The sequence below is a fragment of the Anguilla rostrata genome, chromosome 4 (assembly GCF_018555375.3).
Source record: "Anguilla rostrata isolate EN2019 chromosome 4, ASM1855537v3, whole genome shotgun sequence".
NCBI classification, from domain to species: domain Eukaryota; kingdom Metazoa; phylum Chordata; class Actinopteri; order Anguilliformes; family Anguillidae; genus Anguilla; species Anguilla rostrata.
The window spans coordinates 38756911-38784543 of record NC_057936.1 but is presented as its reverse complement, the minus strand read 5'-3'; the positions used below and the strand labels follow the sequence as shown (position 1 = coordinate 38784543).

Here is a 27633-nt window from a genome sequence, read left to right as displayed (position 1 = left end):
AAAAAAAAAAAAATTTGGAAATGGTTTGCGCTCTTATAGATGAGATTTGTTGTAAATGACAAGAAATTTACAAATTTAATCTCCAACAAGAGTAAAATATGGCTAAATTATGAATGATATCCTAGCACGCCAGTCAATCTCTACCCCATTGCACCTTGGTGCCCCTCTGCTTGTCAGGGCTTTTTTCAAATTAAACTGTTGAAATTGTCATAGCATGCTCCTGGTCAGCGACTACTGTCTGTAAAAGATTTCATGAACAGAACTACAGAGGCAATACTGCAAGATGAAAACCAGTAGTTAGCCGAAAAAAACAGAGTGGCCAGGTTACAATTTGCTAAGGAGCACATAAAGAAAATTCTGCAGCTCCTGAACAAATCTGTGACAGATGACACCAAGATTCACTTGTATCAGAGTGATGACCAGAGTAATGTGTGGAGGCCAAAAGGCTGCCCAAGATTAAAAGTACCACCACTAGTGAATTCTTGACTGACCAAATCACTCAGTAAAAGTCATTCATCTGATCTACAGTAAATCCAATTGAACATGCAAACACGGATAAGATGTGGAACATGTGAACAACTCAAGTTTTTTATTTCTTTATTTTTTGCTGACATGGTTTTCAATATGCGTGTCTACAAGACATTTTCAGTTTTGGGGGTAACTATTGCTGTTTTCTTTTGAATAAGCATTTAAATACAATAATCTGGATTTCAAGGTTGTCAAATGTCCATAGAGATCAGTTACTCTCTATGATCTCAGTAAACATCCAACTTTTTATAAAATCGATTTCCTTTTTTGTATCCTCAAGTGAGATTAATTTTTATCCCTGGTGCTAAGAGCAAATCTCTGATTTCTTGTCTGTGACATCAGATAGCCAACTGCTGAGCAGAACTTCATTTCAAGGCCTAAAAAGTAAAGGTCAGAGTTGTGTCGATGTCAAAAAATAAATACCTTTGGTATTTATGTCTGACTTTTAGAATTTAGTATTTTCACAAACCAAGATATGTATATGTTGGGACTGTTTTATTTTTTTTTCATCAGCAAAATATTATTGACTTAAAATATATATATAAATACCAATCTTTGTATATGTGTGTAACTATACCACATAAATTATGATTCTTCAGAATAGGTTAGGTCATAATTCAACAAAACAAATGCATTTTATCATTTATTTAAAAATTAAGAATCATTTCTTAAATATGGGCTAATCAAGGCTCATGATAAAGACTTGTCATTTGACCTTAAAAATACAGAGGCCTACACATTTGTCCTTAAGTTCGAGTCACAATTAAATGCACATGCCTGATTTTCTTCAGTACAATTTGGCGAGTTCACATCGGTGATCGCTTAATTCACCAGCCTATGTATTTAGCCAAAGCTCAGGAGCACAAATATTGATATAATACATGACAGAAATTGGCCAAACCAACTTGTGGACATCTTATGAGGCTATGCAGGTCTCTTGCTTATGACAGTCATTTTTATCAGACCTGAGAATAGTGATGTATTGTCATTGTGTTTGTGGAATTTCAGATCAACATATAAATGGGCATTGTATTATTTTCCCACTCAGCTAAAGACTCAGGTCCACAGTTTAAGGAACTTGTCATGCTATTGTTATGAGTGGTAGTGATGTGACCGACTCACAGACTGAGCAGCTACATTATTTCTGTGAAACCACTCCATTATTCCAGTCACTTAGCAGACACTAATTCAGAGGGATTTGCAAAAGTAGAGAACATTAGTGTTAATCTCAGGAATGCAAAAGTTTGATATTGCCTATAATCATACATCTATACTCTAACGTTAACTGAACAAACTCATGATTAGGGTTCTAAATAAAATTAAACAACGATCTCTTTACACAGCCATACCTACAATATTAATATCCAAGAAGGAAATCCAAAAAAAAGACTGTAACTAACTCAAGGCTCAGGGAATACATGGTCCAGTCTGAAGACATGGGTACTCAGACAGGACAGGAAGATGGTTCCCGCTGTCCTGACTGCAGCAGGAAGCTGATTCCACTACCAGGGGGCCAGAATACATATAAGATAATGGCCAAGAAGTGGAGGCATGCAATGTCTTGCATCGGAATGGATCGCACAATCTAGTAGTTATGATACTAGTTTAGATGTTTAGAGGTCTATTGATTATGCTACTGTACCACAGCTGCACAAAATCTAGCCTCATCAAACTGCCAGAAAATGTCTGATAATCTTCTCTGCTACATGTCTAGCTGAAATGTTCATCCAGTTCAGTAGCTGAGGTGATACTGATGTCACATAAGGTAGAGTGCCCATGGCTGTAACTTCTGCAGTCAAAAGACTGACCTGAGGGAGGAATACACAAAACTGACAGTGGCTCCTCCCACACACGTTGGTACGCTGAGTGACACCTCTCATACATTCATTATACAGAAGAGCAAAACATAAAGCAAACCTATATTTCCTTCTAAAAGATTTCCCCGCCTTAATACAGACAGCTGAGAGAATACTATTATTTTTTTTGCATCATATCCAATTCATTGCAACATTGTTGTGGCAGTACCTCTGCTTCCATTCACGTATACTTTTCCATTTCAGAATATTTGACTTATCTGACTTATACTTGGATTGCAGAGAACTATCCCAAATACCCAGTTCCACATACTCTCACTTATGAAAGCTCTTCATAAGGATAAGGCCTAGATTCAATCAGCGTTTATCTGTAACTGCAACTTTCAGTTAAATGGAACTTTAAAAACACTGCATGTTTTCTTTAAAACATTGGGGGGTTGCTGAACTTCAAAACTATCATTGTGGAGAGAAAGCTAATGTTTGAATTTAACTGTGTCAGGAGAAGGATAAATATAGATTGCATGTTGTAATGACAAATGTTGATGCAATCCGGGCCTAAGATTTGTAATAAACATAAAGAAGGAAAAAAGTTGTGCTTTCCAATGAGAGCTATTTCACCGTAAGACCAATGTCATCCATTTCAGTTACAGGATCATGAAGCCAATGATCAAAATTATTTTTTTTTCTCTCTACAATCACATAAAGCAGAGGCTAATTCAACCCCCTTCCAGCACCCATGAGCAGTGATCATCATTCCAGGCCCTGGCAAGCCACAGGTCTCCTGGCTTTTGTTGTTCTTCAAATGTGTTTAAATCATAAATGCATTTACACAAACAATGTGAGATTTAACAAAGATTTCATATGTCAGTTTGTAGGATCTAAACAGTTTTTATCAGTTGCTCAAACTGTTTGTATTGTGTGCATACATGGAAAAAACACATTTGTAAAGCTTTTTTTTGTGTGTTTGTGCTTTTATCATTCCATTCATTTGTCATTTATTTTGATTAAAAGGAGTAGCTAAATTATTTGAATAAATTTTAAGTTAATTCAGTATTATAATTGTTAGAAATATTGTATAAAATCACAACATTACTGGTGATGCTTCATTCGTGTAATACCGATGAATCCAACGCTTAATTACAATTGAATATAAATTCCACAAAACATGTAAACAAAGTTTGCTATAAATAGGGTGCAGAATTCATATCTTACGCCTTAATTGCTATGGCTGACCTGGCTTTATTAGAAGCTTTATTAGAAATCAAGATTTTCTTCTTTGCCTCCAGTTTCATGTCAAACCATTTTCGTTTTACCTGTTAAGCAGAACATGAGATACAGGGTTTACAACAGCTACTGTATATCTAGCCAGGCTTTCTGTCTTTCCCAGCCCTGACACACCACTGCTTACACTACTGAATAAAATATGTTTTTGGCTTGTACTTCCATTAACAGCACTTCAATCTCTGCTTCAGAGAATTACTATTATTATTATTATTATTATTATTATTATTATTATTATGTCTTTTTTTGGTCTCTTTAAATGGTCTGCAATGTAATCCCAGCCTCCTGATATGGTATTTTGGAGGTGTGAATTTATGCTAATCACAAGTTCTGTGAACGCACTTTTCATTTACAATGGTTAGTCCCTTTCCGATTACGATTGCGATTTGCTTGCGGTTTTTACAAAAATATTGATAAATGAGGCCTATCGGATATCCCTGAGGGTGACGCACTGACTGTACCCACAGAAGTGTGTGTGTTTTACACTGTATTTATGCATCATATTGTGACCGGCTGCTGCACTGATATCAGCTCTACATTATTTTACTGGCTGAGGCAGGGTGTAAGCATCCCACCTTTTTTTACAATACACTGTCAGCAGCTGACGTATGTCACTGGATCCAAGTGAAGGACTTACTCATTCACATGCGTACTCATTCACTCATTTTCTCACCCATTAACCCATTCCTCATTCCCATGTTCATTTACTGTTCATACCCTGTACACCACTTTTAGGAAGGCCCAGAGAGCCACATATGGGTCCAGGAGGCCAGGACAAGGCGAGACTTTTACAAATACTCTTTAAAAAACCCATTTTCTTAAAGGGCAGCAAAGTTTTTTATCCAACAGTCTTGCAATAGACAACAAGGTATCACAATAAGTCCAAATAATAATTATAGTACTTTAACAAAATCTATCATCATTTTTCATATTTGTAAACCTTGTTTAAATATGAGGAATATGTTCCAAATGATTTGCGTATAAAATTATATAAAACAACATGACAAAAAATAATATATTTTGTCATTGAGGCATTGTTTATTTAAATATATGCTTACATTTTTTAATTTTATATTTCAGTCACATTTCATTTTGTAATATCTGATAAGGACAGACACCAATATTGCCTGATTTTGACTAATTTTTCCTCCGTATTTCCTTTTTAAACCCAGGTCCAATTTCTTTAGTGTTTTTTTTTTTTTTTTTTTTTACTGTACAAATTACTTTCTCCATGAATATTATATATGAAACATATATTTTGGAGGTATTCGCCACATGGGAAACTGTTGCAAACTCTCTTAAAAGGCTGGTCAACATATTAGGACAAATATTTAAAATAAACTAATAACAGAGTGCTTCTCATTTTGATAACAGAATGCAAAAATTACAGAAGCTGAAAGTTTTCTTAAAGAAGGCTTTACAATGAATGAACAGGAGGATTCCCTTGAATTTCTATGTTCTTCATTATAAACAGTTATGTTACCTGTCACTGTGATGCAATACCATGATATTACATTATAGTACTGTATATTCATTCAGCAGATGCTCTAATCTAGAACAATTTACAGTTTAGGAGAACATAAGTCAGTCTACAAAAGATCCATAGCCTTTAGACTTTACACTTTTAACACTCCCATTACATTCAGTCAAATTATTTAGGATTGTGGACATGCAGGAATATGCTTGCTATGTATTTTTTAATTTATTTATTTTATTTTGAATAAGTAGATAATACTCTTTTAAAATAGGACAAGTTATATATTTAACATTCACGAAAATAGGTAAATAAATAGGGGAAGTATTTTAAAAACAGTGAATAAAAGTGGTGCCTGTCACACTCATTTACACTGTTAAAATGCAAGGTTCTAAACTCTGAACTGTTATTAAATTGATCAGGATCAGATGTCTTAAAACTCTTTTAACATTGATTGTCACTGATGATGCTTGATGAAAACATATCCATATGAAGAGATGCATCTTTCGGTATCAATGGTGTTGTTAACAAACAATTATAGCTGCAAAATATTTGTTTAGTTGTATCCCAGAATTTACCCAATGACATTACAGTGCCGCTTAAGAAAACTGTAAGTGGGAATGTATCTATATTTCCAGTTGAAACCTGGAATTGTCTGGCAAGAGGGTTGTCATGTTCAGTTTACACACTTGCTTGGGATCAAAAATCCTGACAGCTTTAAGAAATATATGAGCTGTTTGACAGAAACATACCTTTTTTTTTTTAGTAGACCGAAGTTGCAATAGTGCACTGAATACTTTTATTTGTTTGCCTAGTTGTCTACTTTGTCAAGTCACTCTATCAAAGCAGCCAAATCTGAAGAGCTGATGATGTTGATCTGTGGACAGCTTCTTCCATTTCAGCCTATGAGCTACTCTGACAGTGTTGTAGTTGGCCTCCTGATCATTTCTCTGACAAGTGTCCTGTTGCTCAGTCTGTTAGGATTGATGCTGATGGCCTGATTGCCTCCACCTGCCTGAGGCCCTACATAAGCCCTGCTGCAGCTGAAGAAGAAAAGGCAGTGCTTGACCCTACCTGTTGATATAGACTTTTATGTCTTTGTTCAGTGATTTGTTCTTTTTTGTTGTTTTGTTCTTTTGGGTGGGTAATGTTCACTTTTCTTTTATGTGCACATTTTGATTAGGTTTCAGGTCAGAGTCCGAAACCTGTGGAAGACTCACCATTTTTGTTTCCATCAGGAGAAAGATGACTACTTGTAGTAAATCAGGGTTAGTGGTCTTCTGTAGGCCCTGCTTTGGCCTTACCTGCATCTTGTCCAACACCAGCAACTGTATTTTATGGTTTTTGGGTTGTATTGTTGTTTTTGTGTCTTTATAATAAATGTGTTTGTAGTACATTTCTTTCTAACTTTGCTTTGTTATGGGCACAAGGGACTTTTTTTTTGTTGCGTCCAAACTCTTGTTCTCCATGTTAAAGAAGATGCCCAACGCTCTTCAAGCCAGCTAAATAAAAGTGGACTGGATAGGTGCTCACAAGCCAGGATGGTCAAACTAGAGTAAAAAAGCTGGACACTACAAGGGGACTGGCCCAAAATAAGGAACACTGTAGCACACGTTGCTCAGGGCAAAAAGACACTATTTTAATGAACAGACAATTGATGACCAACGATCAATTAATGACTGACGATCTACGTTTCCAACATCTTCCTCAAAGTCAAAAAACACAAATGCAAGGGCACCTTGTTCTCCATTTGTATTGTGGACAGATTTTTGGACGTAACAGTATAATTTACAATTTTGTTACAATGGACTTACTGTAATGGTGCTGCTAGGAAGTTTCAAAGTTTATTATACTCTTTTTGCCTTTAATATTTTCACATATTTAGTCTTAATATAACTCGGAATACATATAAATGTTTCACTATTATTATTTTCATTTTGACATAATGGAGAGGTACTCGTATAGCAGGAGAAAAGTTTTCAGTTTAAATGTATTTCAATTTGACTTTGCAACACAAAAAATTATAATCAATGGACAGTGAAAACTTTGTGAAATCACTGCACTCCTGTGAAAGCTGTATTGCTGTGTCATGTATTACATTTCCACTTGAATGCATGGATTAAATCCTGAACAACATTCAGCAGCCACTCAAGGCTGTCTCTTCCCTGCTGAAATATAATTATCACTCAGTGTTGATCTCAGACCTTAAGTGACGCTTGTTTTAAAAGTTAATCTATTTTTTCTGCTTTCATAATTCATAAAATTCAAAGTTGTTCCAAGTCCATCAGCATGTAGTGTACCATCCAGATACTGTTGCACCTGTTTGCATGCTTAGTGCAGTGTGTCCAGTTGACATTCAATCCAAGTTAACCAAGATAACTCCTTCGTTCCACTCTTCCAGTATTAAGTCAACTAATTGTTTTTGTAAACATCACAAATAGCCACTCAGCTGTACAATCGGTCAGTTGATTGTGCAATTTGAATGCCTACAGGGACCCCTGGAGGATGACAGTTGAAATACAAGTTCATTTCCCTTTGGGTCATGTCATTGAGAGAAACTGCCCTTAATTATAAGCCTATTTGGTTTAAAATAAAATGTACTCAACTGAATTAAATAAATATTTTTATAGTGGTAGAAAAACTGTTTGATTCATTTATTGTTTCAAACAAATTAGGTAAATCTATTAGATATATATTACACAGCTACAGCCAAAGAAGAGTCACTTGGTGTAAAACCAGTTGCCAAGTCCGGTAAATACCTGCTCAAGGACTTACAATCTTACTTTGATCTATCCCTTAATCAATCATTGGAAAAATGAATATAATTATTGCCAACAGATGTTCAGTGAGTTAGTAAGTACATTAGTAAGACTTTGCCACTTTACCCCAAATAGCCCAACCAATTTTAGCTTCGTTCTTTCTCTTGTTTCCTCTTGAGGTCTGAGAGGATAATACTGCCCAGCCTGGATTTCATTACAACAACTTATTGATTCTTGCGGTGAGTGAATTTCCCCCTTGGCGTTTTGAGGGGTACCATGGTATTTTCCTTCACACAGGGGCAGGGGAAGATCACTGGGGGACTGCTTTGATATGACGGATCGCTTCAGGAAGTCAATGTTCTGCATTTCCCGGTAGATCCTAAATGCAGGAGGATGCAGCTCACTGCCAATATCAAAGTTGCTTAAAAGACAAAATCACTGAAGACATTAATCCTGAGTCGAAAATTCTTTTTTCATGCCAACAGCAAAGATTATGCGGCTCTTGATCGGAAAAGCATTGTTTTGAGGTCTAGCACACCAAGCCGAGAACTCCTGATGACCTTATCAGAAAAAATATTTGGGTATTTTAACATTAAAGAGAAATGGTAGTACTTGTAAGGTTCCACATATAGAATCCTGAAGGCTCATCAGGAATCCCTGAACTAGAGTGGACTTGGTGGGTTTCATTCACACTGATGCATTCGGAACTTAAATGGCAGAACACAGATCAATGCTATTACTGAACACTCTCTTTATCAAATCCTATGCTTGAATTGTGTTGTTTTATTAAAAATTAAAATCTACATGTTGACAATAAGGATACTTGATGGAGAGAAGCTCCAGTGCTGGGACAATTAAACTCAAATGAGTTATATTTATCATTGTCTACTGTTCAAAACATAAGGTACAACCTTGAACTACAGTAACTTCAGTACAAACTAGTCCTTTTGTTGCTGTGTTCTTCTCGTAAAATTGGTGAGAGAATGCATTGAGATTGTGGCCCTTTATGGGGAATTAACTGAAAAATGGTTTGTATGGGAGTCTACAGTCTAATGAGAAGATCCGGTGCTTCAGCAGCATTTGGGAGTTAAAATGGAGGGAAGAAGCCACTGCCAACACCTCTGCGTGAGGAAAGCCATCCTATGACAGCATGGGCAGTGGTACCAGAGTCTTCACAAAACCTCTTCACACAACGGAATTTGACTGCGACACCAGGATTACCTTGTACCATTGTAGCCTGTGACATTCAGCTAGCCTGATCACCCTCCAAAAAGCATTAATTACCCAGCAAACACACCACTTGCTGTATCAAAATAATCATGGATAACAGTTACACGATCACTGATCTGACAGTGTTTATATCACCACATTTTCCAAGCCACAACTGAGAGTAGGTGGCACCCTCAAGGCAGATAAAAATTTATGATTCATCTCTTAAGAATAATTATAAAAACTAAAAGTGGCAGATAGCAATATTCCTACTGAGTGTTCCAAACAGACCATCTATGAATGTATAACACAAAAGGTTACAAGTTTACTATAATGCCAAAGAAAGCTTTTGATAATAAAGCCATTACTATCACCTTTTTGGAACTAAGAAGGTTAAATGGCTGATTTTCTACTGACCTTCAACACTGTGAAAAAAAGCCAAACACTGAAAATGAAAAGTGTCTTTATTAACATTAACTAAATACAGCAGTAGGTTTTCCTCTTTAACCAAACACAATTCCTTAAATAATTTACCCTTAGGGTCCTACCATAGTACACAATAGTTCAATAAATAAAATATAAATATATGCTTCAGGCAATAAATAAGAGATTTATTATATATATATAGTTTAAACAAATTAAGATAAATCCATTCTCATAAAACTATGGATGACAAAATATTTTTCTCAGTGAAAACTACGCACTTCATTTCAAATCATTAATGTACTGCACATTATCCAGCAACTAACTCCACACTGTGATAAGCTATATTTATCTTATAAATATAAACTAACTCTGAAATATATATTATATATATAATATATATATAACTTAATACTCTATAGATTCTGTGAAACGGGAAGCTATAAGACTACCTTTGGGTGTCATATTTTGTTTTAATTAGATTCATAAGTGATCCCTTAAAATAATGCAGTCGAGCACTACAGCAGGGGCTAACACATTACACAAAAACAGGGCCCTTCAATCTAGCCCTAAATGTGCTTTGTCCTTAACTTTCAATAAGGAAATTAGGCAAGTTTTAAATTCCCCTAAATTCTAGTTTTCAATCACAGCCAAACTGGCAATGACACTTAAGAATAACAACAAACAAAAAATTCAAATGTTGTTTCAGTTCGTTACTCTTAAGTTAAAGATGCAGTGCCATAGCAGTCAGACAGTTAGACACCAAACGCCCCTCCTTCAACAAGTCTATCCTAGAAAAGAGTTGTCCATGTCTACAGCTTTACCCACAATGTCTCCCACGTTTTCCTGCCTGGGATCGGAGGCCACTGTCTCGTCTCCATAGCTGCATTCTGACTATTAATGTAGAGCGTGCACTACTGCTGTAATCATTATCACCTGAGCCCGTTCCTTACGACATCACACCAAACACGGGGTTGTGGCGGCAGATGCTGGGGCCGTACTCCTCATAATCCTTCTTACTGTGACACACCTGGAGGAACTCAGGCTGCAGAGACAGGAAAATAAGAGAAAAAAAACAGCCCATGTACTTGCTGCGCTACTGTTCATGTAACGATTCCTAGCTTAAGGACAAAATTAAATACTGCACACTACTCAATTTCTAATAACACGCAAAACATGTTACTTTTATGTGCAACGATTTCAAAATTATTTCCTCATTGATTTAAAAAATTTGAGAGGTGCAAATGGTCATAAAATGCATTTTTTCATTTTCATTATATATTATCATTGTGTATATATGTATATACATATATATACTGAATATATAAGTACTACTGAGGCAACAGAAAACTGAACAAACAAAATGTTATCCCGTGCATTTGGTCTTACAGTGGAAGCCAGCATGGAGCCTCCAAACCAGACTGCATAGCGCTGCATGTGGTGCGTGATCACCTGGACCTCCATCGGCTTGGGCTGCACAAACAGAGAGAAAACGCCGCTGCTCTTGCCTCTCTCTGTCACACGCAATCAGACAAACAGTGCGCTGCAGCATCCCATAATCTCAGAACAGAACGGTGAGAGGGATGAGAGGCAGAGGCCGCTGAGGAAAGGGTGACCAACCCAGCTGGAGCTGCTGTCTGCCGGGTTCTGTTACTACTTCCCACTCATTCGGTCGATTAAAGCAACTGATTATAAAGTTAATTTACCTCACCTTATTTTTAGGACTAAATTGATTTTTGATTTTAAAGTGAAAACAAAACCCAGAACCAGGGCTGGCTGCCCCCACGCTATCATGATGGATTGCATGATTAAATTGCTTATAAGGAGCCAACCTTCGCTGAATTTACTTGTCCAATGAGACCAACATTTTTGCACACTTTCAAAGGTCATTGTTACTGCTAAAGTCTGCTTTAAACAGGAGCACATCAGGGGAACTTTGACTGCTTGTGGATAAAGCAGCAGGGTTAAATTGATCATAAGGGCCTGGTTCACTGCAATGACACTTAGGTGAAGTACAGGAGCACTAGAAGTACTTGTAGCCCCAGCACAGTGGGAGCCCCCCCTCACCAGGGAGACCTAGTACCTTTATCCTCCCGCCGCTCAGCTCTTCGCTCAGCCTCAGCCGCGCATCCACGACGCGCTTCAAATCCCGCTGCAGCCGCCGTCCGAAGTCCCGGAACATGGTGGACCCCCCGGACAGGACAATATTCTGTGACGAGCCACAACAGAACAGTCGTGTAAGAGTGGACTGGATATCCCAGATACCCAAATAAATTAAGCAATTACTCTTCAACAAGCAGTCAAAGTAAGTCAGCACAGGGCAGAAAGCTGCTGTTGCAGCACTCCCTATAGGATAAAAGTTTCTACCTGATTCCACTGCTGGCCACACCCAGTCAGTGATGTCATTATATACATTTTACCTCAGCTGTTAATGGAAAAATACCTGCTTTAACATCATTGATTAGGTGTGGCCCACACTGCATCCCAGAGGAATAGTGGATTACAGCACCATGTGCAGACTTCATAAGTAGACACCATGTCATCATGCGCCATCATCATTATTTCAAATTAAGACACGGTGACTGCACAATCACTACATTAGGAGAATATACTCCATGTGCAGCTGGTGCAGACAGACTGCAATTGTCTGCAAGTGTCTTACCAGGGTCCCCACATTTGCATGTGGAGATTAGGGACAACCCTGCCAGCTAAAGACCTCCCTCTCTCCCAGGGCAAGGCTATAGCCAGGGGCACCATGAAGAGTTCTTGTATTGCCCCCCCCCCCCCCCACCCAAGAAAATGCAGCAGTAATATTTTTTAGGGCCCCCCTTTCATACGGAACCCCTGCTAAATCACACACTGCCTTGCTGACACTGGCACGGTCAGGAATCCAAACCAGACCATGCGCACTAAAAACTGTGTACCTCTACAGAACAAGCCACCCAAGAGCCCCACTCCTCACAGCCCCTCCACTCTTTTTTATATGCGATGTCATCTTTTTTCTTTGCCATCATTTACACGGGTGGGAATTGGAGATTAAGGGGCTCACCAGCCACCCTTTCAAACAATTTTGCCAATAAGTTTGACAACAAGCTTTCTTTTCACTTGAGAAAATGTGGAATTTATGTCAGAATAATAATGACAATACTGATCATCCATAGTGCTCATGGACATCACACCTAGCAAACATATTTTTATGTTTTTATATCCTTTACCAGTGTCGGATATTCCGTTTTTACACTTGAGTAACACACAATATAATTTGATCAGGCAAACTTGCCCATAGTCCAGGTAGTTTTAGCAGCTGGCTCTGTATTGACCATAGGAATGCTCTCTCTCAACCACTGCTCTCCCCTCCACAAACATTTTATAGGGCTTTTTCCCTGGCATAAATTGGACAAATCGGAATTAAACAATCTGGATGATGTCAAGACAGGGATTGGCTACAATCAGAATAAAATTTAATTTCAGCAAAACAAAATCCCCTCTGGGGTTATTTTGAATAAGGTAGTGAGCGCCGATTTTTTTGGTGTCATTTTGCTTCTGAAATGGCTGTAAAATTCCCTCAGGACACCGGCAGCTGTAATGTTTTTAGGCCACCTAAATATACAAATGTATCTATGACGAGTAACCAATTAACATTTGAAACAGTGAGTTTTTCTTCTGGGGAAATGAGTAATAACGCCTTCAATGCGGTTATTTTTTTATAATGACGCAACTCATTTTGATGAAGCGTTAAGTGCAGGCACAAACGCTTAAACAGAGTCAAGTTTGCATAATAATTTCTGATTTCTAAAGTAAAAAAGTAACATCGCTGCACTATTAGTGCACTTTTGAAACTATTTAATTGCTCCATCTACTCTAACATCTACGATGTTGTCTATTTCCTTGTTAAATGACCTGTTGAAGTGAGCCCAGATGCCAATCTTGTTTTATGTTTGTGTGAGGAACTCCCATTGTGATTACATTGCAGGCAGAACGTTTGATCCTCCCTACTAAGGTGCAGCTTTATACAACACAAAACATGCACGGCCGAAAAGGCTGGCAAGGAATTGCACCAAATTAATATTCACAAAAATGAATTAAATGAAAACCGATGTATCGGGCTTGATAAATCAGACTGAAATTATGCATACATGCAAATCTATGTGGCAACTTCCCATTTCACGAGAGGTGCTCTGCGGGTTCTGAAAAAAGGAATAAGAGGAGGAGACAAACCTCCATCCTGATGAAAAAGTCCAATTTCCAGTCAGTTGATTGTGCAGGCAAAAGGGAGGAAAGGCTTATGTTGCTCTTGTCGCAGCAGTGCTCAGTAATCGGTGAAATCTTCATTTGAGAGGATTCACACTCAACAATAATTTACGGGAGCAGAATGTCTTAGTTTAAGGTAAACACTGCCCCCTAGCTTTCTGTGTGCAGAATGCACAAAGCGATTAAAAACAGTATTCCAGCTGAGCTTGCTAAAATAACAGTCATTCCAAGAAGGTTACAAGAAGGTTAATGGTCTTTGTACCTCTAGTGTAGTTTAGCAGCAAAAATTATTTACTAAGAGCACAGAACATTTTCTTTCCATTTTCCTCTTATCTTCCATTAAGTCAAATTCAATTATTTGAACAAAAGGAAGGTACAGTCATGCTATCTGAGGGGTTGCTTCAATAACATACAACCTTTTTATTTTACTGGGTAATCTATTTAGTGACTGCTAACTGGGCCATTTAATGCAGCCATAGTGAATAACATGTAGCAAAATCTGCTTTGGTCGTCACCTTTGTTTGGCAGCCACCTGTCCATGATGGCCACTTACTGGTACTCTCTTTCACTTTTCTCTTTATATTACCTTTCCATCATGGTTACCGCAATAATGCAGTCAGCAGTCATGCTTTTGCTTTCCAACGGGAGTTTTATTGATGAGTATGATGGCCACTCCGTAAGGGCTGTGCAGATTCTTTTAATTCATTGTTTTATCTATATCTTGTTGCGTTTTTTGATTTTTTTTAAGCAACTCATAAAATCAAATGGAAAGCATGGTAGATTGGTATTTAAGGGTATGCTGGCATTATCATAGTAATATGTGGATCATAGTCTTAGTCAGTGTCGGTTTTAAAATGGCAGCTTGTAAGCCAGTGGAGCTGACACTCGACAAAAGAAATTGAAGAAAATTGCAAATGGGAATGCAAATACAGTCAAACCTGTTTTGTGATCACCTCTGTATGACCTGCACATGAGGGCCTTTTTTCATAACCCCCATGGGTGGCTGCCTTAAACAGGTTCTACTGTACATATTTTCACAAACTGTACATTTTATTACATATATTTTAATATATAATTAGATGTCAAAGCTCAAGTTGTTTAATATATGTTACTGATGCTGTATACTTAACAAAAACATTGTTTAAAAATTGGCTTTTAATCATTTTTTAATCACAATTCAATCAACAGTACCTTACACTGCAGCATCCAAAGGACTACTTCTTAGACTAAAATATTTAACTTTCAATCCACAAAATGCATACCACCAATACCTTCAGTCACTCCCCTCTCTTTCAGATCACTGCAGTGGCCCCATACAGCGGTTTAAACATTTACATTGGTTTTCATGCATTTTGCCTGAAAGGTGTCTGCACAAAATGGAATGGCGGGCATGAATTGTACCTTGTAGAGTGGCCTCCTGACATCTATGGGACAGTTCTGTATGACCTCGTCCACTACATCTGAAATGGGCTGCATGAAATCAGGGTTTGCAAACTGCAAAACACAAGCAGGTCAAGAAAACTACTTGTTTTTATTGTTTATGGCTGATACTGTAAATTCTGTAATGGCTCTACATGTGTATATATTTCACGTAATTATGCTTAAAACAAACTCGTCCTCAAATGAAGGTGCACTGTGCACGCTGCGCAATCCACAGGCTGTTACAGCATCTGCTGCAAATCATTATAAAAAACACACTGCATTTTCTGCTGTTCCACTCAGCTCCACTAGGGGCATTAACTGCACAAAAACAAACTTTTTAAAAACTAATAATAATAAAACAGTATTACCTCTGGATGAAAAAATATTTCCGGTCCAAGGAATCTTTCATATCCAACATCTATATGGAATTCATTTTTGCTGATGGAATTAATACCCCTGTACTTCTTGATCCATTTCCCTGGGTCTGTATCATATTTGGTAAATTCCTTCACAATATCAGGGCAGATATAACAATATCTCTCCTAGGAAAAAAGATATGCATAGAAATGTCAGTGGAATTAAAATATGCTGTATTTTCTCAAAAAATAATGAATATACAGTAAGAAAAACAGTAAGAATGACTGCCACAAAAAAAGAATATATATATATATATATATATATATACCAGAAATAATAATGAAACCACATTAAGCATTACAGTTGCTCTATTGACAATGGACTTAAGATGTCTAAGGTGTGACTTGCATAATAAGCAGTACTTTATATTCTCTTATATTTTCTAATTATATTCTTTGTAATTGTGAGATTTCTATCTTGGCATGTTCTAATGGCATTACTATCCAGAGAGATATATGCAAATTTTCCTTTCATACAGCCAGATATGTAATGGAAGTATTCATGTTAATTGCTTTCTTTCCCAGGATGCAACAACAGAGCCCTGCCAAAGATCTGAACCTGGTTCTGAATGGTTTACAAGCCCAGTTCATCAATAACTATGCACCTGAATTTTGGCCTTTGGCTGTCAAATGAAACCATGTTGATACAGAGTGAACAAATTTAAAAGTGCCAATGTCAACTATGAGAGAGTGTGTGTGTATACGCCTGCGGTTCAATGACTTTACGCATGTATGTAACAGTATCAGTAAAGGGGGGAGTGTCGGTGTACGTGTGCATCTGTGCAAGCATGCACATACAATTATGTATTCATGTGTGAAAGACCAACCTTGACTGCCTTAGCGGTCTCCAGGGACTGCTCTGGAGGGATCCCCACTTCCCTCTCTCTCAACAGCTGCTGTATGAAGTAAGTTATGTCCCTGCCTGCGATGGGGATGTGTTTAATGCAGCTTCCTATGACGTAGCCCTCGGCCTAAGATACAGACAAACACACACACAGCAAAGCACAGTGTTGCCTTTATTTAGTAAGGCACATAACCTGCACTAAAAAAATAATATACGCTATGTAGGCCAACTGATTACTCTGAGGCCTTATTCAGACAATTGAATTAAATGTTGTTGTAGGCTTTAGTCTTTTTGTACACAGACACAGATATGCAATCGCCTAAATTAACTTATCAAACTGTATAAGTGAGGAAAAAAGTGAAGTAAACACACAAGGACAAATGTTAATTAAATCCAGGTCCGATTTTCACAGAATATCAAGCCCTGCCATCTCACTCCTGTCTTTATCTCATTAGTTATGGCTTTATCATTTATATGCCATTTTAATCACTTTACTAGAGGAAACATGCAACAATCCAAAAGCTAGACAACAACAGCAAACACACACCAACTTGGCTTTTTTAATTCCGATTTCAGAATGCATCTTTCACAATCCAGGGCCATTTTCACAATTTATCTGACACTTCTGGACAGGACAGACTGGCTGAGCAGGATAGTTAATAGTGACAATGGGAAAAGAACTAGTTCACCACCCAGAGGGAACTAGGACTGCACAGAATGGCACAGGGCACAGGGCACAATTCACAGTGCGGGGGGGGGGGGGGGTCATGTCCACACACACAGGGCTGCCATCCACAGGCTTAGACGCCTCAATGTTCGGGGCACTATCCATGTTACAGGCATGGAAGGACATTTCTAACAGAGAGTGGCTGTTTACCATAGGCTTTTCTTCTCCTACGGACATTTCAATGACATGTTATAATGTGGGTTGGTGTTTGGAGATTTTCTTCATTTTGAACAATATGCCACACAGGCCTCTGAATTCTGACAAGCATACAAGCAATGGTCAGTAGGAAAAAAGATATTTTTCTGGGTTTAAAGCAGATTTGACAAGACAAGGTGATTTCAGCAGTGAGTTTATCCATGTTTAGACCAGGACAGGTAGCACGAGCTAGGTTGCCAAGACAAGTTTCCTTATTCCCCGAACCCACGAGCACACGTTTCCTTTGGAAATATCAGGGGAAAGAGTGGTGGAAAAGTACTGGGACTGTTCAAATAACTTAATGCTTTGTTGGATCAGGAAACAATGCTTGGAAAAATCAGTCACACAAGAAACCCTTAACCTGAAACCTTATGTGGCAGTTGGTTTCATCTTACAGAATCAAAATTCTCTTCAGGTAGGTTCATACACTTCCACAGAACTTCTACACTGAAAATTTTTTTAAAATATGATATTCTTACCACAGGTATAGCGTGAGTGACTCCATCCCCACTGTCGATCACAATCCCTGTCAGAGTTCGTTCTCCAACTTGCCTGGAGGTCCAGGAAGCAGCCAAGGCCAAAACTGCCTACGAATAAACTTTAATTTATTATCACGTCGAACTGGAGCTTCAGGAACAATGCAGCCTGTTAAAATGTTGATAGGGCTGCATTGGCAACAAACAGCACCAGAATAGTGGGGTGGTCACAAGACTTGGATAAGTAACGATTAGATTATGAGTTTGAGCCTCATGTAGGGCACAACACTATTTAGTTGGGTCCATAACCTCAATTTCTTCAGTAAACATCTACAATAGTTGTGTTCCTGGGCAACAGGCAAAATGTTAGTTGTAGAAGTCATCCTCAAAAAACAGCATTCTCTAAAGCAACGGTATCCAAACTGAAGGGCAAGACCCACTCATGGGTTGTGAAAGGGTTTGAGATAGGACATTCAAAACACATCAATAAATACAGCTTACTGACATCCACACCGGTCCAATTAAAAGGCTAACTAACTGCATGCACCGCACAAGTCATGGTGTCGTTGTTCTGAAAAAAGTTAAAACATCCAAATTCAATATTTGAACACACTGTATGTTAGGCTACATCTTAAGAAAGGGTGAGTCACAGACAATGATTTTCTCATTGAGAAGGCTGTAGGGTCATTATATTTTGGAACCATTGAGCTAAGCTAACAGCAGAAATCTGTACCTGCACAGCAATATAGAGGCCAGGAACATTAAAGGTCTCAAACATGATTTCCGCGAGGTACTCTCGGTTTTCAGGGGTGTTCAGTGGAGGCTCTGTCTAAACACAAATATAACACAAAAACAGTTGAAATCCAGCCATTTATGCACCCAACAACATCATCACAATCAATAATGGAGCTCTCAGGATACTGAACGAAACATGAAATGTGAGTTACACAAGGAGCAACAACAGTACTGAACTTCTGTGATTCACGCTCAATTATAATGCAACAGCACAAATGGTTTCATGACTCACATATTGCTTGGCTATAGTCTGTTACATGAAAACCACTTCTCTGTCGTACCATGAGAAAGTTATGGTCTTCGGGTTCGGCACGTAGGTACTTGAATATGATTTGCTCCATGAACTTTTCCATTAAATCCCAGTCCTCGATGATGCCATGCCTGATTGGCCACTGCAGAGCAATAAAGCAATATGATTGGATAGAAGCTTTCTCTTTAATTGACCCACATGGTTATTCACAGTAATTACAAATCATTCATCTCAAAATGTTCTTTGAACATGTAATACTAATGACTGCATTCATGACAGCTGAAAAAATAGCACACCATGCCAACATGATTCACTGTGGTGTAAAACTTTTCTGGATCAAGATATGTTTCAATTTTTCTTGTGTCTTGTATTTTGAAAGCATTCAAATGCAACAGTGGACTAATGTCAGTCTTAATCACGTTACATAGAAGTCATCACAATGTAGCAATGATGTACATATTATTATAATTATTACATAATGTTCATATTATTATAATTATTAAAAATAAAGGATGTAAAAAATTAAGATAGACCATTAATACTTTTATTTGGAACCAGATTAGTCAAAAAACCTATATCCATGAACATCCATAATAATAAAAATATCCCGCAACCATATATCATTACCAGTTTTTGCATTACTTATAAATAAAAAGGCTTGTAAAACAAAGAAATTGACTGAAAATATTGTATACCACCTTGGTTGCATAGTTGGGCTTATCAACAGCTTCATCGCCTATGAAGAAGTCTAAATCATCCACCCCACGCATCAGGCGTCTCTGTGCCTGGTCTCCTACCCCAGCTGATTCTCTAACAGCTATACCTGAAAAAATAAAAACAAAAAAAAAAAAAAAATCCACATGTTAAACCCCTACTCACAAACAGCTAAGAACTGTTCCAACTGATCTTGTATAGAGTCATGTAGAATCACTCAAACATTAACAATGTACTAGCAGCTGGTTTGCATTCAAGTGCAATTAATTATTTTCCCTCTTTGTCTTTATAATAAAATATTTCATTAAAAACTGCTGGCACAAAAATGTGTTTGCCAAATCTAAGGTGGAAAATCCAGCATTTGTACTTCATATACACGAATACTTAGCCTGCCTCTGTACTATTCTTTGAAAGTGTGTTCCACTTAAAACAGAAAGCACTTTCCCCACAAGTTTTGTGTGTTACTTTTGATACACTGTGGATCTCAAGTTCGGACAAAAATGACATTTAAAAAATCTGCAATCCATAAGGTGCTAAACTACTGAGAGATGTGAAGTAAAAATACCTTGAAATCAATTCTAAATTCTAAAACACACAGAGCGTGTAGACTGGACATACAAGTATATGTAATGTAAACGTATGCAAATATATGCAATATAATGTATGTAAAAACCCAAGGAAGCATTCAATCAGGAAAGCTGGCTTGCTTCTATTTAGAACTGTAAAAGTATATTTCGATTTTACATGAAAACTTTTTTCTTAAATACTCACAGGATGGCATAATAAACTGCGGTTCAGTATTCCCAGCATATCCAATCTTGGTATATCTGAATTTGAAGAAAGGGGTTTGCATTACATGCAAAAAGAACAGACTGTGTAAACAACGTCCAGAATCACTTTCAATGGCAAACCATACAACCTGACACTAATTACTATTTTTAGAATTGGGTGAGTACTATTGGAAGAACCCTTCACATTTCTCGTTCCCTTATTTCTTCGGCAGTCCTGTGAAGCAATCAAATGCAATGGACAACAAGGTTAAAGGCAAAATGTAGCCTAAAGGCTATCCTATAAACTTACATCGCACATGCACCATTTAATTAAATCTGATGATGCCTAATATTGACTTTACCTCCGGGCTTAACATTTAATTAACCTATGTGAAGTTTGTTTGATAATTTTGCGAGGAAAGTGGCCATGTGGAACTGGTAATCCCTGCACCTGCCCGGGATTTCATCAATGTGATGCAGTAGATTTGGCAACATTAATCCGACTGCTGGTATTAATATTTTTTTTACAGGCTACTATGTGTAGGCCTATTGTGCATTAGCAAATGTCAAAAATCTAAACTGATAAGAAATAGCGTCGGTGGCTTCAAAACGCCATCAAGGTATATGGCATATTTTTCACTTTACGAAGAATTGCTGGACCTGGTTTCTTTTAAAACATGTTTTATACTTTCAAGATATGCTACTCGTTGCATATCTTGAAAGTATATCCACATGAATTGAATAGCTATTACACGTTGTAAATATACGTTGGTTAATTCGTTCATTATAACACATATTACATTCATTTTTTGGGGGGAAATGGCAAAAACGTAACTTAGTAGATCTAATTGCTCTGACATATTAGCAAAATAGTATTAGCCTTTAACAAAGCAGTAATTTTCTTCTTCATTCCGTAGCTGCAGCCTAACGTGTGGCTGTTCATATTATGTTGAAATGATAGCATAGTAGGCTGTGTTATGTATAGTAACTTAACTTGTCACCATTACGATTAGATTTAGCCAAATCAAGCACCATAAGTATGATATTAAGGTAACAGAACCAGTTAACGCTACAGCATTTAAGCGCCGAGAAAACACAGATTTTATATAAAACCGCTAGTCACTGATCAAAGCGGATAGTTAGCTAAATCGACTAGTTCGAAATGTGCACTGCATTTTTAAGCCCTGGGGTCAGCTACCCAGCCTATCAGCCATGGTAGCTAAATCTGTCTGTTTTATTTTATGCCTTGACAAGCGACCTGCAGCGACCTGTTCACCTTTTGGTTGGAAACAAATGAGTTAATGACCGCAATGATAAAGAAAAAAAACTAAGTACGCACAGTTGTAGCCAGCTAGCTAGTCGGGATAAACAAACTCACCCAGTTCCACAGTCAATCACGCAAGGAGGTAACTGTACTGCCATGCTCAGAATGACGACAAGACTCCTAAAACAGCATTAGCTAATTGTCACAAGTTAAACACAGTACGCAAGAGTGTAAATGTAGATATCGTCAAACTTAAAACTTAAAAGTAATTGAGTACAGTCTGACTCGGCATACCACCGCTGGGGTTTATAACGCGTGCACCGTTATTTTATGTATGACAGTGGGAATACTTCCCGAGTCAAAGGCAATAGCTAGAGGAAAAAAATAGAAAACTTGCTGGACTCATTCCCGGATGTTCTTGAATCTAACAGGAGGGAATGCTGTCTCCATAGAAACGACCTGGGCCGACGGGGTGTTTGAAGCTGCGCAAAACTGAGCGCGGACCCAGTTCTCTCATCATCACCCAGGTGACGGAGTGTATCCTACGTATCAGATGTCAGATGGTCCGCATACCACAATAGTGATATGGTGCTAAATGTCGTATAACTTTCGTAAAAAACAATCTCAATTTTAAATGAACATTCGTTCCTGTTTACTTCAGGTTACTTTCCCGGGAAATGGTTCGTCCGTTTCACTCAACTATTAGCCGATCCACTTCTAGTGAGGATCTGCGAATTTCATCTGAAACTGCCAAACCACATGCACAAGAAAAGATGCCCTGAGAGACCCATGTCTCATGAGACAGTATCCTAAGACTGACCTATAAATTATAATGTGGAAATTTTAGGAAAGTTACCTTAAACAAAAGGTTACTGGGGCGTAGACTAATTGCTAAGAGATGTATAGCCTACTTCTGTTTCAGCCAGCTTCATGTTATTGCCCATGTAAACCTAAGTACGTTAATTCCCTTGAGCTGGTTTGGATTTTCAATTAAACACGTTTTCTGTTTATTTATTTAGTTAGTTTTTACTGTCATAAGAGTCATTTAGGGCCATATGGGCCGCACAATTCAAGTGGTGGGTGTGCAGTATGTTGGAGTACTTTTGGGCCACAAAAACATTCTTGTTTAGGGCCACCAAACCCTGTCGGGGTGGCTCCGACTGTCAGAAGCCTACTCTTAGTATTATCAAGAGTAGGCTACAGTCCTTAGGATGCGTTCAGGCATTCATGTTCCAACATATGTTTAATTTTAACGTTTAAAGGTTTAAATGTTGTTGATTCTCCACATGTATTTCAAAAATAACGTCGAAAGTATAGTAGCCTACTCGAAGGTTTACTTAACCCGACTCGATCTAAACCACCCCATCTTCAACCGCCAGGTGGTGAGCTTTCATTATCGGTTTTTCGGGTAGCCTAGGAGGCTACAGCGAATATTTAACATTAACAATATTTTCTACATTTAATTGCTAGCCAAAAGGGCAATTGCCTTGCATTTGAGAGTAAGAAATATGGATGTATTTATGTTACAAGAGTGCTTTATATCTTTTACCTTGGTTCGAAAATTACGTCTTGATGAAAAATTGATGAAACATAGACGCGCAGTTAATCTGCGGAAATGTTTGCGCGTGTACACGATATATTACGGTAAAAACCACGTTCATCACACTGGGAGGAAGTTGTCGAAATAAAATGAAAATGTAAATGTTTTGCTGCTTTTAAACGTAGAGAGGATATGTGCTGTTTTATTTACATCGATGGCAGAGTAACTTTAGATAACACAAGATGAGCCATCGTCATTCAAGTTCGGCAGAGTCCGGTGCACAGGTAGCTAGACCGCCGATATGTGTAGCCTTACGCTAATTTAGCAAACATTTGGTATCGATAATGTAGATTAGCCTAAGGTTAGCTAGATCACAGAACAACGCTGCACGGTCAAATCGGAGCTGCAAGTCAGTACAATCTTCGCAGTTTGTTTGCATGCCATAAAAGCGAGGTTAATTAACGTTGGCAAAGGTTAAAGATTATATGACGTGGAAATCAAAATGTTGAATTCGTTTCATGGTGAAAATGAACAGGCTATCTTGTTAGCACGCTAACAACGTGTGATGAAGTTCGCCATAAATAGGGTACCAGCTAGCATCTACTCAGGCCCACCAATTTTAGATTGTGTAGATTGCTCACTATTGTGTTACTTAGCTTCCAGAATTTTTTCTCTGAAAGGAAGGTTTGTTACCAGCTAGACTTATTGTCACTTGATTAGACTTCTGATTGGATCGACATGACCCTTGATCCACTGAAATTATATGTTTTGACTCCTGCTGTAGACAGAAAAACAATCATACATAACTAGTTTATTTGTTCCCACCTTTCTGGTGTTAACTTGAGTGATATAGGCTAACAGTTATAAAAAACACAGTTATAAAGGGAGAAGCCCATTTCCATTCTTCTGTCAATGGGACATATGACTCATTTATGTTCAATGCTCACTTTTTGCATCAGTGATAATAACAAAGGTACTAAGATGTAATTGCTTAAGGCTGCTTCTGGATTCATATCCTGTTTTGTTGACCAGTTTCTCTATAACTGACACTTGGATCTCTGTGGTTCCGCTGTATTTTCTGAACAGGGGACCTGGAGGGCTGAGGAGGGAATGTTTCTTCTATTTAAAGCTGTTGATATGTAGCAACAGTTTGACAGAAAGCCTTCTAACAAATATCAAAAACCAAGTTAGATTGCTTTCTTGTCAGCTAATGTAAAGCCGCGTTTCCACCCAAAGTACCCGGAACTTTTAGTCTCAGGAACTACTTTTCAAGGAACTAAAAGGTTCCTTCAGCCTCTCTCTGATAACAAAGTTATACCGTTTCATCTTTCTGATCATTGGTGCCATTTTTTCTCTCACCACCCTTTCATAACACAGCATAGCATTAGCCAGCTAACAGTTATTCCAAGTAAGCAATGCTGTGTTTCTCCCTGTAAAGCTATATTTTCCTGTTACATTACTCCTACATTTTTATGTGTATACACAGCTACAACAAGTAATGATACAAGCCCCTGAGGTACGGTCTTTATTTGTAAAGTCACGTGCAGGCACATTAACATGCTGGTATAAAGAGCCAGTTTTTCATCTCTGCTGGTTGGTGGGGAAAACATTTTATGTCCAAAATCTGTTTGTTATTGACATCATGAACTTGGATTTCAAAGGTCAGTACCAAATCCTACAGAAGTGGGAAGTAAAATAATTTTTTAGATTTCAGGGTAAAAAACAGAATCTCAGCAGAATAGCAAGTTCATAATATAATAGAATCTATTTAATATAGTTTTAAAATTATAACTATAATAATATAATAATATACATCTTTTTATTTTGTGGGATATTTAAAGGAATTTATGTCAGAGGTGGGCACTTTCATTCCTCAAGGGCCAGTGTGTATTCAGGTTTTTGCTTCCACTAATTAGTCTGGCTCACTTGGCTAATTGGCTGTATGCCATTGCTGGTCCACCAGATTAGACCATTGTAAAAGGTCTAATATAGAGACACAAAAAGGTCATCATCTGTGACTCATGGACTTATCAATAAATGTTGCAAAAATGTCACAACACATGATTGAACTTGTGAAATAAATAATAATAGAAGTTGGCATGTGATCCAGAAATGGGCACAGCACTCATTGCCCACCCCAGGCTGTGCAATGGATGTCAATATGATGAATAAGTTATTTACTTCGGGGTCAGATGAAGTCAAATGTGCTGCCTTTTTGCTTACAGTTGCTTGCAAGACTTGAAGGAAGGCGATCACTTGAGAATATTGAGCCACGTATTTTCCCCGAAGACAGTGGTCCAGTTAAAGGTCAGTTTCAGCATGGACAAGAGATTACTTAAGTAGCTTTAATTTAAGTGGAACCAATTCTGACTACTGAAGTATAAGCACTGTAAGCAGTGTTACACACATTAAGTGCCAGAGACCTTCTGTGTCTTCTATAAAGGATTTTGTTCCTCTGGCTGAACTCAAGTAGTTCAACCCATAGTGCTGAATGAAGTAACTATTTAAGTTTTTACATCTCAGATGTAGTAATGAAACCTATTATTTCGAAAATTATTTATGAATATCTAAAATTAAATAATTGTCTTAATAAAGATATGTGTATTAGCACATCAGACCCCACAAGGATTTACAAGTGGGTGACTGGCAGTTAATACATGTGAAAATCAGATCAGTATTAGGCTAATTATTCAGGTCAACTGATTAAGGGATGTTAGAATGAGGCTCACAGTGCTAGCACAGAGCATTGTACACAGTGGACTAGTACTGAGACAGTCAGGGAGGATACTCGGCTAATACATTATAGAAAACCGCAATTAGGGGTGGTCTGCAGTAAATGTAAGGAGACAAGTGGCAATGTTTGTATTTTAGGGCCATAATCCAGAACATGAAGGCATATTTAGCAATGCATAGAAAGGGTATTAATTAGGCCCAGTGTGGATGTAGTTGCTTTAACCAAGGTTTTCCGGATGGAACAGGAGACGTGGTGGAGTTCCATGGCGGGGAGGGAACGGGCAAGACCGAGGCACTGTACCACCTGGTGGCCCGCTGCATCCTCCCCGAGGCGAACGGGGGCCTGGAGGCGGAGGTGGTGTTCGTAGACACGGACTACCACCTGGACACGCTGCGGCTCGTGGCCGTTCTGGAGCGGCGTTTGCCCTCTGGTGCGGAGGACGCGGTCCGCGCCAGCCTGGCCCGGCTCTACGTCGTCCACTGCAGCAGCGGCGTCCAGCTCCTCCTCACCCTGCACTACCTGGAGGGCATGTTCTGCAGCCGGCCCTCCCTCTCGGCCCTCATCCTGGACAGCATCTCCGCCTTCTACTGGGTGGACAGGGCCAGCGGAGGGGAGAGCCTGGCACTGCAGGAGTCCAACCTTAGGAAATGCACCAGGGTCCTGGAGAGGCTGCTGAAGGACACCGGCATCGTGGTGTTCGCCACCACGCACGCCGTCATGAGGAACTACGCGTCTGAAGACTCCTCCTCCTCCTCTTCTTCACACAGGCGCTGGTCATCTGCTCACACAGACCTCAGCAAAGCTTACCTGTGCAGGGCGTGGCAGGGCATAGTCACCCACAGGCTGTACTTCTCGAAAGGCAACGCGTCGGACCGAAAGCGGGTCTTTTCCGTCACGTCCTCCTGCTTGAGGACGAAGAGCACTAGGAGGTGCTCCTTCCATGTCACAGATGGGGGAATCCAGTTTCTGTAACATCTCCTCAATGTCCCATCAATGTTTTCAGTGTTTGTTTTGACTTTGTATGTTAACAACTGTTCTGGCAGCCACACAGGGTTCTCTGTGAGAATGAAGTATGTATTTTTGTCTGCAAGTTTTTCTTGCAGAGTCTTTATGTGGTGCTTCCTTACTTCACTGTTGAAATACCGTTCCTCAGTTAATTATCTTAGTTCTGGTTTAATTCTTCTAGAGATCTTAAATATATTTCTTAAGTCGTATATCTAGTGCTACATTTTTTAAGCGTCAGGTAGGAATGAGCAATGATAATGTTCAGAGAAGTACCACTGTTCTCATTCTTGTTAATTTCATCGCTAATTTTCATTCAGTTATGTTTTAATTTTCAGGATCCTTTTTGTGCGTGAAGACTGGGGTTAATAGAAAAACTGTTTGTCCAGAAATACATTATTTCTCAAACAATTGACCCGTGTTAAATCTGAGTTTTTAGAATAAAAGAAGTCATTCCAGAGTAGCCAGCTTCTTTGAACATTTCTAGGAGACAGGTGATCATGGAAATAAGCTTTAAAGGCAGATCTGGTCTTTTATGTTACAATTTTTTTGTAGGTATTAACATCTAAACTTTTAGTAAATGAAAACTGGTTGCAATCAGAACATTTTATAAATTTAAAAAGTGACAATGGTTTTCTTTGCTTAATTTTAGTTAAAATTTCTTTAAAATGACCTATTAGTACACTATTGACAATATATGGTTACTATAAGTTGCTTGATAGTTTTGAGCATTTCTAACAAGAAC

At 38.3% G+C, this 27633-nt stretch overlaps 2 protein-coding genes across 3 annotated transcripts; one reads left to right on the top strand and one right to left on the bottom strand.

Annotated features, from left to right (window-relative positions):
* Window positions 1-9511: 9511 nt before the first annotated feature.
* On the bottom strand, window positions 9512-22032 carry actr3b (actin related protein 3B). Of its 2 annotated transcripts, XM_064332578.1 has the most exons (12): window positions 21727-22032; window positions 20350-20405; window positions 19563-19687; window positions 18896-19006; window positions 18553-18648; window positions 17823-17930; window positions 16405-16548; window positions 15530-15703; window positions 15141-15233; window positions 11572-11697; window positions 10878-10961; window positions 9512-10533 (listed from the first exon to the last, which is right to left on the bottom strand). In XM_064332578.1, the coding sequence occupies exons 1-12, from the start codon at window positions 21768-21770 to the stop codon at window positions 10438-10440; spliced, it is 1257 nt and encodes a 418-aa protein (XP_064188648.1). In that variant the 5' UTR covers window positions 21771-22032; the 3' UTR covers window positions 9512-10437. The 2 variants fall into 2 exon arrangements, with proteins under 2 accessions (XP_064188648.1, XP_064188649.1); XM_064332579.1 differs by lacking the exons at window positions 19563-19687; window positions 20350-20405; window positions 21727-22032 and having other exon boundaries at window positions 18847-18977.
* A 1221-nt stretch (window positions 22033-23253) lies between these two features.
* xrcc2 (X-ray repair complementing defective repair in Chinese hamster cells 2) lies at window positions 23254-27384 on the top strand. The gene is made up of 3 exons (XM_064332580.1): window positions 23254-23436; window positions 25378-25459; window positions 26131-27384. The coding sequence occupies exons 1-3, from the start codon at window positions 23395-23397 to the stop codon at window positions 26856-26858; spliced, it is 852 nt and encodes a 283-aa protein (XP_064188650.1). The 5' UTR covers window positions 23254-23394; the 3' UTR covers window positions 26859-27384.
* The last annotated feature ends 249 nt before the right edge of the window (window positions 27385-27633 follow it).

Excerpts from the sequence above, each read along its gene's own strand:
- actr3b (XM_064332578.1), bottom strand. The coding sequence starts at position 21,770 with ATGGCAGTACAGTTACCTCCTTGCGTGATTGACTGTGGAACTGG. Across the intron at positions 17,931-18,552 it reads GCCTCTATATTGCTGTGCAG|GCAGTTTTGGCCTTGGCTGC; the intron begins GTACAGATTTCT and ends GTTTATTCGTAG. Across the intron at positions 10,534-10,877 it reads GCTCCATGCTGGCTTCCACT|CCTGAGTTCCTCCAGGTGTG; the intron begins GTAAGACCAAAT and ends CTGTCTCTGCAG.
- xrcc2 (XM_064332580.1), top strand. The coding sequence starts at position 23,395 with ATGAGCCATCGTCATTCAAGTTCGGCAGAGTCCGGTGCACAG. Across the intron at positions 23,437-25,377 it reads CGGCAGAGTCCGGTGCACAG|TTGCTTGCAAGACTTGAAGG; the intron begins GTAGCTAGACCG and ends TTTTGCTTACAG. Across the intron at positions 25,460-26,130 it reads AGACAGTGGTCCAGTTAAAG|GAGACGTGGTGGAGTTCCAT; the intron begins GTCAGTTTCAGC and ends CGGATGGAACAG.